At 42.2% G+C, this 14,193-nt stretch overlaps 1 protein-coding gene across 2 annotated transcripts in view; it reads left to right on the top strand.

Moving 5' to 3' along the window:
- Nucleotides 1-14,193, top strand: part of LOC131106550 (low-density lipoprotein receptor-related protein 1-like) — a 111,773-nt gene that overhangs the window by 13,295 nt on the left and 84,285 nt on the right. For both annotated transcript variants that reach the window (XM_058055731.1, XM_058055730.1), the window contains exon 2: nucleotides 4,242-4,364. In XM_058055731.1, the coding sequence (XP_057911714.1) occupies nucleotides 4,242-4,364 (123 nt within the window). The remainder of the gene's footprint in view (nucleotides 1-4,241; nucleotides 4,365-14,193) is intronic.

Below are 14,193 nucleotides of genomic sequence, written 5' to 3'. Positions count from 1 at the left end.
AGTTATGATTTTATGAGGTTTGACTTGTCTGTTTTCAGCTTTAATTTGGATGTCAAGCAAAAGGGTGATCTGTAACAGAAGCTGGTGCACATCGTCCTCAGGCTGTTGCAAAAGCGACCGAAGAGGGCTGTCTTGTATGTTGATGCCGTGTAGTCTCAATGTCTGCTGGAGCTTTTTGTGGTGCCCCTCTTGATCTCGGACAGCAGACCTCCAACTTATTTATAGCCGTGCTGTGGGTGTTGGAGGAAATGGCGCTGTGGCTGGAGGAGAGGGTGATGTTTGTCTTAGGAGACGACGCTTCCTCCAAAAAACAGACTGAACTCATCTTGGAGGAGTAGCCTACAGCGGTGAGCGAGGGGGGTGGGGGGCCCGTCCCAAAAGACCTAAAACACTCTACCTCGGTAAACACACAGACTGCTCATTGATAGCATGTGTGACATTCCTCCATCCCAGCTTCTTCTCAGATCTTCTTTTCCAGTCCAGCCACTTCTTCATTTGCTCTCAGTTCATCCAGTTTGTTCTCTGATGTCATCCTGTGTCATATGTATCTGCTTAGCTTTCTTTATGCTGTCTGTTCTTCCTGCTTGCATTTGTTACGCTAACAAAAGACACCTGACAGCTTCTCAAAGAGACAACGGAAGAATAATGGATGGAAACTTTTTTGAAATCTGCATTTGTCAAAACAAATAAATCCAGAGAGTCTCAAGTGACAGGATTGCTGATTTGAAGCTGTAAAATATTAGACGTAATATAACATAACGTTCATAGAACAATCTGAAACCATACAGGAAGTGGATGAATGCTGTTTTAGCCATAAATGAGCTTCATCGCCAAAGTAAGTAATGGGGATTCGTGTATCAAAGCATGCATCACCAAGTGCTAGGGGTGGAACAGTAAAGCACTATGCTAATAATAGTTACTTAAGATGTCTTTAAAGTCATTCTTAAAAAGTACATATACTTTACTTGAGAATGACCCTTCTAATATTTGTAATATTTACTTAGATTGTTTGTGTGGAAAAAGATACTGAGCTTTTTTTTTTAAAGTAAATGTCACTACAGATTTTTTTCAGTGTATGCCGGTGGTTCCTGAAGTGAGGTACGCATACCCCCAGGGGTACATCCATTGCCATGGGGGGTACGTGAATAAAAATGAAAAACAATTAGCCTAAAGACCCCCAGCGGTGAAAACCTGTCACTGTGAGTGGAGATTCACATGAAAATGAGGCTTTATTGTTGGTTGTATGTATTTTTGTATTTCACATACTATTAAGACGGCAGTAGTGGTTCTTTTAGAGTTGGGACACCATGGAAAGATTCCAGTCAGATCATGGACACTTAGTACTCAACAAGCAAGATCAAAACTAGCAAACTGCTGTCAAAACCAGCCGCTTGTTACTCATACAAAAATAAGACAATGTCTTATTACCTTTGGACAGACACTGCTTTATGGTGATTGATAAACTTTATATGCAGACCTTAGCCATCCAGAGAGGACAAAAAAGTGAAGCTTAAATCAAGTCGGTTCAAATGAAATGGATTGAAGGGGGATGATGCCAACATCAGAGTGGAATAAAAGATATATAGGATGATAACTTATCTATTTTTCTGTGCTCATGTCAAACTTTATCCTAATCTCATCATGCCAAATACACCCGAAATTACTATAAAATGAATGAACCATTAAATTATCATTATTACTTCACGTTAATTAACACAATAAGTGTGCAGGATTAGGGGGTACATGGCTTCAGGTCAAATGTCTGAAGTAGGGATCGACCAATATGGTTTTTTTTTCAGGCCAATGCCGATACTGATTTTTTTCCATCACCCTTAGCCGATGGTCGATTTTGCTTTTGCTCCCTCAATGTACATGAAAAAATGACAATGATAACAAATATTACAGGTCTCAATTTTAAACAAATATTTATTGAAATGCAAACACTGAACACAGTAGGATTCAGCTTTCTAAAACACACATTTAAACGGCATTATCAACTTTAAAAGGAATAAATATTCAACCATGTGCAAAACATTTCTGTCGTAGTTTTAAGTTTTATCTATTATCGATGCGATGACTGCTCCTCTGCAAATGAACACTTAAGCTAGTCACACTGTACACAGAACACATGGACATACAATACAGTTTTTTTTCTACATATTTTTACATATTTATTTTTGATTAATCTTTGTAAACTTTCGTATCATAATATTGAGATTTATTTCCCATAATATTTTGACTTTATTTTTATAATATATCTTTTTCCCCAACCTAATTTTCCAAAAATGACAACTTGGTTTTGTTTGTTTCCCTTATTTCAACTCTATGCAACTAAATGACATTATTGTTCCTCATAATATATATGCACAATTGTGACTTTTTTGTCGTTAGAATAAGAAAAGAATTTTCGAGATATAGATGGTATAGATTGCAGACATAAAACATGATATCGGCCTAAAAATGATCTTCATGACCATCTGGTTTCTCTCTTTGACAGCAGCTAATATTATAATTGACTCGGAAGCTGTTTGTTTTCATGTTGTCAGGGTTTGCTTCTGTTGCTTCTCCACCCCAACCATCTCTAGCGGTACAGTAACCCGCACCTCCACCTCGCTCACCTCCTGACCTACTTCCTGTGCTGTGATATGTTTCTGTCGCCAGCATCTAGCGCTCCTCCCACAGCTTTTATTGGAAAGAGAGCATCCTGCCAGGCTGTCAGCTTGTAAATAAAGCATGGACGGTTGACAGAGCGAGCAGCCGCCTGCTTGGGCTGCTCTCGATACCCACCCCCCGAACATGAAAACAAACAAACACATTGAAGAGAGAAGGAATAAGGAGAATAGTGAAGTGTAATCTTGGCCGCCTTTTCATGAATAAATCAATAGCTTGTGACTCCTCAGAGGGATGTTACGCTGCTCCATGCACACGCTCACACACACTCACATATTAAGTGTGGCGATGTGTCAGCTTGAATTCTTCCTATTTAGGTTGAGCTCCATCGAGGCTAGCTTTAAGTCTTCGTTGTCTGCAGGATTCCATCCCATGCTTCATTCTAAGCACTGGTGGTCTCAATAATCTAGAATTTACAGTAAAATGTCATTTCATTACAACCGCGCATTGAGAGCTAAAGGCAATTTGGAGTTAGGGATAGGAGTTGGGCTTAGGGGAAATTTTGGGTCAAAATGCCCAAAAATGACAACAACAAAAGAATGCATCATTCATCATGCAGCAGACTCCAAACTTTAACTGACATTTGTTTTAACCAGCAATGGCAAGAGTGTGATGATGACCATAGAACAGGAAGTAGACCTTATGGCATTGGCACTGTCATTCTCGCCTGCCTTGTCTGTAAAGCCAGTGACAGCTAAAGCAGCATCAGTAATAAAAGCAGAGCGAGATGTCCAACACAAATGGACTTCTGTTAAGTGTTAATGTGGGGAGACTCCCCTCTTACCTAAAGTTGCCATCATTTGTTGTGTGCTAAGACTTACTTGTCATGTTACTACATGACTTACCTATGTCATGTCCACCATGTCATTAAATTTGACATAATTTGTCATTGAGGTTTTACTGTGCAAGTGTTGACTTATTATTACACTTGCATGATCTTGTCAAAGAGTGAATGTGAACAGACGCCCCCCCCAGGCACACGCCGTGATCCTCCCCCTGGATGAAAGTTGACATGAAATGGTGGTCTTTTTGGTTTGGGTCGTGTTTGACTCGGGAGATTGCACAGTATTTGATTTGAACGGTGACAGGAAAAAGTGTTTCATAAGAACTTTTTTGGCTGTTTCACAGCGGGCCTTCCTCCATTTGTCACTGTCAAAGTCTTATTAAATGAAAGACAAAGTTCAGCCAGTGCTGTTGCTTTAAGCCTACACTACTAAGTAATGAGATAGGCCTTGGATTCAATTCAAGGGCTGGTTTACCGCTTAGCTTCCTCAGACATTTTGCAGAATAGATTTAGCGGAAGGTTTTTTGGATAAGAAATAATTTCACTGGAGGTTCATTATGTCATTTTATGTCGTGTGATTGGAAGCACTAGCCTGCCATGCAGTAAGTTCATGCAAAGTCATTCCAAGCCTTTATTTTTCTTTTGCACAGTTGAATTAGTGCCCGCAGCATTAAGCACAACAGACCCCGCTGGCTAATAAAACCTCAGGAATAATAAATCTAATTGGCACAAAAGGTGTGTTTTCCTCTGCAGCCATTTCAACGTGTTCTCTTTTCTTCCTTTCCAGCTCCAAAGACCTGCAGCCCAAAGCAGTTCGTGTGTAAAGATGGTGTCACGTGTATCTCCAAGGGCTGGCGCTGCGATCGTGAGAAGGACTGCCCAGACGGCTCGGACGAGGAGCCTGATGTTTGTAAGTGGTTTTTGGTTTTTTACATACATTTTTTTTGTTTACAATGATTGTCTGCATTTTCTGCAGAATGAACCTTGGCTGACATTGAACTATTCAGAGTCGATAATTGCAGCTTTGGTGGGTTTCACTTTGTGCAGCTCTAAATATATGCATCATATAATTTAAGGAGGGGAGGGTTCAGGGTGCTTTTTTTGCATGCTGTGCAGTTGATATGCGTTAATGTCATATACGTCATTTATTTCCCTCACATTCTCACTGCAGCTCATCCTTCAAAGTGATTAAAAATAAATGAACATTTTCCAATGTTGGCAAAAAGTGTGATGATGGCCACAGAACAGGAAGTAGAATGTATTGCATTCTCATTTGGTGCGGAGGTGTCATGTTTCAGTGCAACCTAGTTACGCCTGGTCTGTGCGTTTTAAGTACTTCATAGTGCTCTTATTTATTACTTATTGTAAGCAGGCTTACAGCTATAGATGTTTAGCTAGTTAGGTTTGAGGTTACTGCTTGCTCCATTGTTTACACTGGGGAGCAGCTGTTAGCTTTGAGCATGCTTTGCTACGTCCCTAAATCCCTGCGGAGATATGGAGGAAGGCTGCATAGCGGGAGTGAACAGCGAAAAAGACGGTATAAAGGTAGCTGTAAAGACGCTATCAACCATTTTTACCATCTGTCGTCATGGGGAACGTAAGATGGAAGTGCTAATGGTGCTAACCCGGCTGCACTTAAAAAAGGCAATATACTATTTCATTTCAGCGGCTATTTTTCTATTTTGGCTTTGACGTTTGTCTAAATTCAGTTCAGGGGGAAAATAGTATATATCGATATTCTACCTAAATATATCGGGATATGAGTTTTGGTCCATATCGCCAAGTCCTACGTTGACCTGACACTGAGCAACTGATATTATGTGGTAATCGCTAATTGTAAATAGTTGATACCACCACCATTTTCTATACATTTTGAGATGAAACGTGTCGTGTTAGTACACATATGTTTACACAACAAGTGATCTGTAACATATAACATCATAAATGTGCTTAAATAGTGTTATGTGCTTATGCAAAACTCTCCGAAAGCACACGTCTTGTCACACTGTCTATGCCGTGGCGGTTAAGTTGCTAACTTTTGTCAACACATCTCATGTGCGTGGTTTCAGCACATTGAAGCCCAGTTTTAACTTTGCGGAATAACACAGAAAATGACAAAGTATTTCCACATAGTGACCGTCCTGGGCGTGTTTTAGCGGTAATGGTATACATTGAAACCAGTAACCGATCCATGCCGAGTCACAAGCTTAACTAATTGCCAATAGGAGTGCTCAATTACAAAACAGGACACAGTTCAGATTTGTCTTAGTTTGTCTCCTCCTCTTTCTCTCTCCCACAACAACAGCCACTTCCTCCTTATCCACCAATCAGAATCCAGAACATTAACATTACACCACCAGCAGGTCGTGATAGTAACATTACTGACACCTGGTGACCGGTGTAGAACACGACATGTCTTTCAATGTGTTTTCTGAGGGGGTGTCCCCATACAATTTTTAAATACCGATATTGCAGCCTTTAACACTGTCCGATACCGATATCAGCATGAATCATTCTGACTGTGTTGTGTAGTGTGGAATGTTAGAAAAGTGATATTACTCAAACAGAGAATAACAGTCTGTGCATGTCATGTTTTATCCACCTTGTAGTGGCAGCTCGTCATAATAAGGTTCGAGGTGTAGAATTAAGCATTCAAACAAAACTTTGGGTGTCAAGGGATCACTGTAATTCAGATGAAAAAAATACTGCATGTTTCAGTTTTTGTCCAATCATTTGGAACAAACGAACCACAAAAAACATGTTCCCTCGCATCTCACATCCCCGCTGCAACTTGTATCATTTTGCAAGAATATTTTTGGGGAGAATAATGCAGATTGGTTTGAGTTGTTTCGCGAGCATGCTTATCTGTCTACTTTCATGTTTGATCCCTGTAAGAAACTCTGACTGAGGACATTGACGGTCTATTATGTGGTTAGCGTGACGGGTGAAAACAGTGGGTTGTGTTGTTAGCGATGCACAGAGATTATTTAGCCTTAAAGCTCACCCCTTTTGCCCAATTAAGATAGATAGATAGATAGATAGATAGATAGATAGATAGATAGATAGATAGATAGATAGATAGATAGATAGATAGATAGATAGATAGATAGATGGATAGACTTCCTTTATTGTCATTGCACAAAAACACAGTAGTGAAATTGCCAACGAAATGTCGTTGGCAATTTCGAGATTTGCAAAGGTTTTTTTTGCCATTTGTGATTCTTTGTTTTTATTTCACCGTCACAGAAAATGCACTTCATGAGACAAACAGTCTAAAAAAAACAAAAGTAAAAAAAAAAAGCATCTGTGGTTCCAAAGTCTACACTGGAGATGGACTGCCCTCAAACTTCATCCCTGGGGAGGGAATGAAAGCAGTAGTGTCTCCCTGGTCAGCTTCTCAGGCTGAAACCACGGTAGTTTTCCAAGAGGACATGGGGGAAACAGTGTGTGTGTGTGTGTGTGTGTGTGTGTGTACATTTGCCATGGGCTGGCATGGAGTGTGAGACTGGGAGGTGAAACCTCTCGAAGTCTAGACGCAAGGACTGTGAAAGAGTCAGTCTGGAAGTCATTAGAGACGCGCCCTGCTGTTTTTCACAACCTGCTCTTTCCTCCTTCCTCATCTGTGGGCGATGTTTCTATCTGGGATGGAGACAACGGTGACTACATCCCTTGTCTCACCCGGTCTGCCAAAAGAACAACAAAACTTACAGGAATAGTGCACTGAAAAAACCTGACAATGTGCTGGTGGAAAACCCTGTGCTGTTAATCACAGAAAGACCTTCCCATTACCCTCTGTGGCTGTAGTCAATCTCCTGATGTTGTGGGGCCGCTGGGGGCGCGGCCTGGCTGTGTGGGTCAGGGTTGTTGGTTGCAGCGACAGTTAAACATTCCCGTGTGCGTTCCAGTTATTGTCATTCTGTTTACTATCCTGGTGAAAGATTGTTTCAGTTCAGTATTCTGACTGTGGCTGTTGATGCGGTATTATTTTGCCCTCTCCATCCTGGTCCTTTTGGCCATCACAGACATTTGCTGATGCAGTCGAGTTGGTTTCAGTTGTTTTGGTATTGTTGCTTTTGTTCTTGTCTGAAATAGTCGGCGTCCAACGGCTTTATGTAGCTCTGCATGCGCTTTAAAAACATTATTTGTACCAATCATCTCACGCGGGTTACACGGTTGTTTGCATTCAATTAGAAATTATTGGCCAATATTGGCATAAAAATGACACATCAGTTCATATTAGTATTATTTTTTTTCTACTGATTATAATATTCCACCATTTTCATATAAACCATCTATGCATATATTAGTGGACATAGCGTGATAGCTGGTGGCTAAAGGAAGCATATGGAATATTGATTGATTCCCTTACGTGGATGTAGCCTCACAGTGTCCCTTGTGGGGGTGTGGGCTCTTGCCGGTGAAGTCAGCCACTGTCCCCTGCAGCTGCTATGTTTCTCCCACAATGCTGTCCTTTGTACCCTGGGGTGCTGGGCCAGACTGGGATGGAAGGACACTGACAGAGGACAACAACAACAGACGGAATGCTTGGGCATGTGCCCATTTTATATACAGTAGATCTGCGTTCCCAGTCAACCAAGCCAAGCCATGCCATGTGACTGATGGTCCTCAGGTAGGGTGAAGCCTCTTGAAGCCTTTTGGAGTTCCCCGGGCTACGGACTTCATGTTGGTCTTGAAGTGTTCCCACGTCTATAGCGAGGGGCGCCCTGGAAACACAGGAAGTGTGATTGTGACGTCCACGGCCTCTGGCCTGTAATAAGGCCAGTTTTACAGTCTGTTCCTACCTAAGCTGCAATTAGCCTTTTAGGACATTTACAGCCCCTTTCAGTGTAGAAAAGCCATTTTAATGATGTGGTATATGAGAGTAGCATGCAGAGGATGCTGACACATATCAAGGGGCTTTTTGTATGGTATAGTCCGTGGTTATTATACTCACGTAAGATGGACTGATTGAATTGAGACTTTAACGTGAAACAATATGTTGTCTCACTGTCAATGATTTATTTGTAACTTTTCGGTTTGGCATTCCACCCCAGGCGCAGCCTTAGTGGAGAGAGGCTGCAGATGTATTGTGTTGCTACTTTGGGGGTTCATAACAGCGCCACCATGTGGTGTATTTTTCTGAAAAATAATAGCACAATCAACACAGCGTTGGGGCATGTTGTGATTGTGTTTTTTACCCTTTTGTGTGCAGCGGTTCAGGAGTAGAAGAGTTAGCTTACACATATTTTAAGAGGATGGGGCTCTGCCAGCCACCGTTTGGCCATTTTTAGTTTGACCAAAGCTGCCCCCTGTCAGGGGGTTTAAACCAAATCAAGAAAAAAGTTCATTATGTAATCTCAGCAGGGTTCCCCACAGACGTAGTGGGGGGGCTGTGGCAAGCCAGAGGCGCTTGAAGGGGACACGAGAGCAAGCCTGGGACAACATAGCTGATTATAACACTCGGCTGTAGGCAATTGCGCAAGATGAACTGTAATAACACGATATTTGGAGTCGGTGACGCTGAGGCAGGCTTCATCAACGCATGCTCAAAGACGGCATAGGACGGCGCTCTCATCTGCAGAGATGGTGTAAGTATTTATCTGTCCTATCAAGTCTCTGAGCATGAAGTGATGAAGCCTGGTCGGATGAGAGGCAAAATGTCTTGGAAGACAATCTGAACACTCCAGTTTTGATGGATTCACTGCCCCTTGAAGTCTTTTCCAGACTCAGCCCAGCTGTCATTAATATTGTTCTGTGCCAAATGTTAAGAAATGTAGGGCCCAAGCGCTCTAGTAGTTTTTCCCTGCCTTACTTTCTGAAAGGTTGGCCGCTTTTGAGTTATAGCTTTTAATTAGACTTCTGCAGGCCTCCTTTTGAGTCAGTTTCCTATAAAAGCAAGGGTTTTTCATTATTCATGAGGCAAACAATTGCAAGCTTGTCAAGAAAGTTTTGTAGTGGGAAGTTAGAGAAATAAATTGATGATCTCAATGGAAATCAAAGCTCAGACTTTTTTGGATGGCAGGTTTGTGTCCATGATATCCGTAATTAGCCTACTTTTGTCACTTTTTACGGTGGAACCTCAAAGATCGTGTTCATGTTTAATCCTAAAAAGGAATGCATTTGAACAGGTGCTATCATAAACCTTGCCCACCGCAAAAAAAAAAAAAAGCAATCAGGCTTCACCACATGCCTTAAATAAAACTGGGAGCTCTTCCAATTATTCAGTATTGCAGACAGATGATGACAGATCCACAAGCTATAAGTCATTAAGTTATTATATATTTTTGTTTTTTTTGGCACAGAGCATTTTTTGCATTCTTTTTCCATGTCCAACTATTATTATTCAAAATAAAGTGTATTTATGTTCATATTTTGAGGTATCTGGAACAGATAATTGGATTTCCAAAAGCAGAAATCACTTTGGTTTTGATCTTTTGGAAAGAAAAAACGAGGTCTCACTGTACTATCCTAAGTTCTATTGCGAGCCAATAGATCAAGTATGTTTATGAAAAATTAAATGGATATTTTTGTAAAGAAAAGTTCTTGAAATACCAGCACATACCTCCTCTGTGTGATCGTTTGCTTTCAATCGTTCATAACCCAAACTAATGGAGGAAGGTATGCTTATTTGTTTGGCATATCCGGTGAAGCCTTGAATAAATCTTCTGTGATTTGTCTGCCGCAGGGACACTTGAAGTCTTCATTTGGACAAGTATGTTGTGATATGGAGTGCTGCATTTCTGTTTGCTGCTTGGGTTGTCACCTTACCAACTCTGAAGGAATGGAAACGTGGTGGTGATCTTGTTGAAGGGCAAAGATCACGTTGTCAATGCAGTGTGAAAGGAGGTCTAGCGCTGGGGTTAACCTAAGATGCAAGAAAAGAGAGCTTCAAACAGATCAATATCAGATGAGTTCTTCATCCCCTTGAAGGGCAAGAGCCGGTATTTTCCTAGGCTGACAACCTGTAATTTTGTCTAGCAGGCACAAATTTCTACCTTAAAGTATGCATGTCCGATTTGTTACTAAAAACTAAAAAATGGTTAAAAAAGACAGCATGCAAAGCCCATATTGGGACAATTGGGATGCAGATTGTTTTCTGCATCCACGCAGGAAAACCTCCCATGCCGCCAGGTCGCAAGGGCAAGGTAGAGGAGAAGTACATGCCCCTTGCATGTGTTGCAACTTTACAAATACATTGTGTACATTGCCTGGCCGTGGCAGCGGCTCCTCCCGCAGCGGGCGACTACTCCAGCTGTACCTTCTGGTTCTCCTGACCACCGTGGACACACGGCGACTGCGTACATAGTGTATCTGGCATGAATCGAAGTGAGTAGTAGTAGTGTGTTCTTTGAAAGGCTGTCCTGAGATTTTGTTTTCATTGTTTTTGACAGGACAGACAGTGTAGACGGCCCAAACAGTTCATTGATGGCTTTAGGTCAGGATTTGGTGGCTTCATCCAAGAATGCGTCAGAGAGAGCCAGCTGGTCAGCGATGGCCTGACATAAAACAAACACTATGGATGGGGGTAAACTGGTGCAGCACTATTTATTCATGAAGTATATTTATGGAGGGTAAGGGTAATAAATTATTCATCTTTATGTGGACAGCCATGGAAAAAAAAACTAGAGGGCTTATTTTGGAGGATCCCGAACCAGTAGAAGGGCTTGTCACAGTGGGGATGCGTCTACTCGGGTATTAACTGGCGAGAGGACCCGATGACACTTGTTGCCATGGAGAGTATGGTTACATCACTGTCAGGGATAATTTGTGGGTGGCGTTGGCAGAGTAGCAGCAGAATAAAATAATCTGTGACTAATAAACTGCTCTTGTAGCAGGAAGAAGTCATCTCATTATCAACTCAAGTGACAATGTTTTGACAAATGAAGTCCAAATCCAGTCGCGGCACGGAGGAACCCTTGGAATTGAAATGACGAGCCGCTTTCTTCTCAACAAAGAAATTTGTTGCGTATGCCTTGGAACTTGTTGATGTATGTGGTGTATGTTGTTGTTGACATTATCGAAAAACAAGCATGTCAACTAAAATATATCGGGATCGTCGATACTGGCCCTGCATTTACCGGAATTTCCGGACTATATGCCACTTCCTTTTTCACAGTCTTTGAACCCTGTGTCTTAAACAATGGGGCGGCTAGTTTATGATATCCCGATCCACATTCTTTGGCTTTGGATCGGCTATTTTTTGTCGTCTTACAATAACAATAAGCTTTTGCTACAAACAATGTGTGTGGCCCTTTGTTACAAAGGTGACACAAGATTGGCACAATCTCATGGAGGAAGCCGATATTATTTGATCTTCAAAAATACAGCGCATTGGCAGCGAGACATCCCTGGTTTACATGTTGCTTAGCGGGCAGAAATGGACGATGCATTTTCGCAACAAAAGCTAATGTCACATGTTTTCAAGTCTTATGCAGCGATGATGTTTGATGAAGTGTACAATTACCACAGTGGACTCGGACTGCTTGGATTGCAACAAATCAGATGGGAAAAAAGCGTCTCACATCTAACCATAGAGCTAGGGACACTGAGTGTAGGTAGGATTGCAATGTTCATGTTTATGTGTGTCTTTGTGTTTAAAATGGACACCTTTGGCCTATAGAAAAGTGTGGCCAATACATGTACAAAATAGTTTTTTCTTTTAAATTTGGTGGTTGTGGCATTACTGTAAATGTGTCACCACATAGGTACATAATAGTTCTCAAAGACCCCCCCGTCATCACTGTGCTCTCCCCATGTGGCCATGCCACAGTTCAGATCAAGGTTTGCACATGACAGCGCTTACAACACCGCAGCTCAGCGTGATTTGTATGGGCCCACAGCCGATTGAAGTGATCAAACAATGGCTTTATTTCTCGTGTCCCCTCGGCTTCCACCCCTACCTCTGGCCTCACTTCATCCCACTGCCCCAGCCCATGTAATCCACCTCAGTGTGCAGCGGCTTAATGATGTGTCTGCCATGTCTTGTTCTGTTGGCTAGAATGGTGACTTCTTCATCTGCTTTTCATATGTGTTGATTCCTGGTATTACAACATCCATGTGACATTTTTGACACCTGTTTTGGTAGGGTTTGATAATAATATGACATAACCTCTAAAGCCAGACGCCTGTCAGGTTGAGTTAGACCGTACTTTTTTTTGGACAGACACACCAATGGTTTCCCTGCCAGATGCCTTAACCTCTTGCCAAGTGAAGCGCGGGCGTACACAGTATGGCATTAGAAGCATTCAAGTAAATCCCCTGTGACAGAAAGTTAAATCTAACAATTGAAAAGCCACGATTTCATGGCTCACACTTGACATTCCGCTCGTTGCTTTTCTACTTCATGTCCTGTAGAGGTTGGTAGCATGTGTTTCAAACTGTTGTCAAAACGGATAAAGAAGAAGCAGGCATTCCAGACATCGGTGGGCTTGGAACACCGTTGTGCAGAGCTGACGGAGGAGAAATGTCTGACAGAAATGTAAAGAAAAAGGCAGCAAATGTCAGAGGCAAGGAAATGTGACGATAAGCGACATAGGAAGAGCAGGAAAGATGATCCCCAGGGTTGGGCAATTACTATACGATCGTGATCGCAATCAATTTCAGATTAATGATGGCGATCAGCCAGAAGCATATTCACTTGATCAAACATGGTGGAAATGTCCGTGACAACAGCCAATAAGAGTCACTTTTCCTTTGTAAGGTAATGGAAAAGTAAACGGAATGACTCAACTTGGAGCTAAACGTGCAGCTGAGGGCAGCGAACAGATGTCAGCCGAGTTAAGCACCAAAGATGAGGCAACGTGGGGGTTTGTTGTCTTGCCCAAGGATACTTTGCCAGGACGGAGGAACCAACCTTCCTGTGCTCTGAACACCTCCCCCAGGGAGCCATCCTGACCAGATGCCGGAGCCACCTCATCTGTCTCTTCTCAATGTGGGGAAGTGGTTCTACTCCCGGATAACAGTGCTTCTCACCTTATCTCTAAGGTAGAGTCCAGCCACCTTATGGAGAAAACTCATTTCGGCCACTTGTACCCCCGATCCTGTCCTTTCAGTCACTACCCAAAGCTCATGAACATAGCTGTGGGCAGGAACATATAGAGCAACTGGTAATGTGAGAACTTTCACCTCAGCTCCCTCTTCACCACAAAGAACTGATGCAGAGTTGACATCACTGCAGACGCCGCACCAATTCGTCTCTCCATCTCACTTTTGGTTTGAAGATATTGTGTGCACAGTAGGGATCGACCAATGTTTTTTTTTCGGGCCAATGCCGATGCAGATTTTTTCCCATCACCCTGAGCCGATGCTCCTGGCCGCCTCCACACACACAAACACATCACACTGACACAATTTAGTACGATATATAAAACATTTCTCTCATCATTAAAGTTCATGTTGTGCATGCTAAAGACCTCTGATAAGCAGACACGGCTGCTCCAATTTGTTCTGTGTGTGCGTGCGTGATCGGAGAGAGCGCACACACATAACACGACGCGCATTTAACCTCAGCCTGGCGTTGGCTGAATGAAACTCCTACAAACACCATGGGACTGAATTGCCAAGGTTGCCATTAAAGCGGTGTTGGTAACAGCTGTACATATTAGCCTCCAACTACATCAACAGCTCCCTAATTCCAACGGTAGGCACTTTTAAAGATGAAGCATTTAGCAGCATTCCTGGTTTTCAGACCCACAAACTAAACTATATTTTCAAGCACGTATATTGCATGCACTTGGCGT

Source organism: Doryrhamphus excisus, chromosome 18 (assembly GCF_030265055.1).
Source record: "Doryrhamphus excisus isolate RoL2022-K1 chromosome 18, RoL_Dexc_1.0, whole genome shotgun sequence".
Lineage (NCBI taxonomy): Eukaryota > Metazoa > Chordata > Actinopteri > Syngnathiformes > Syngnathidae > Doryrhamphus > Doryrhamphus excisus.
The sequence above is the reverse complement of the archived record's forward strand: the minus strand, read 5'-3'. Positions and strand labels throughout refer to the sequence as shown.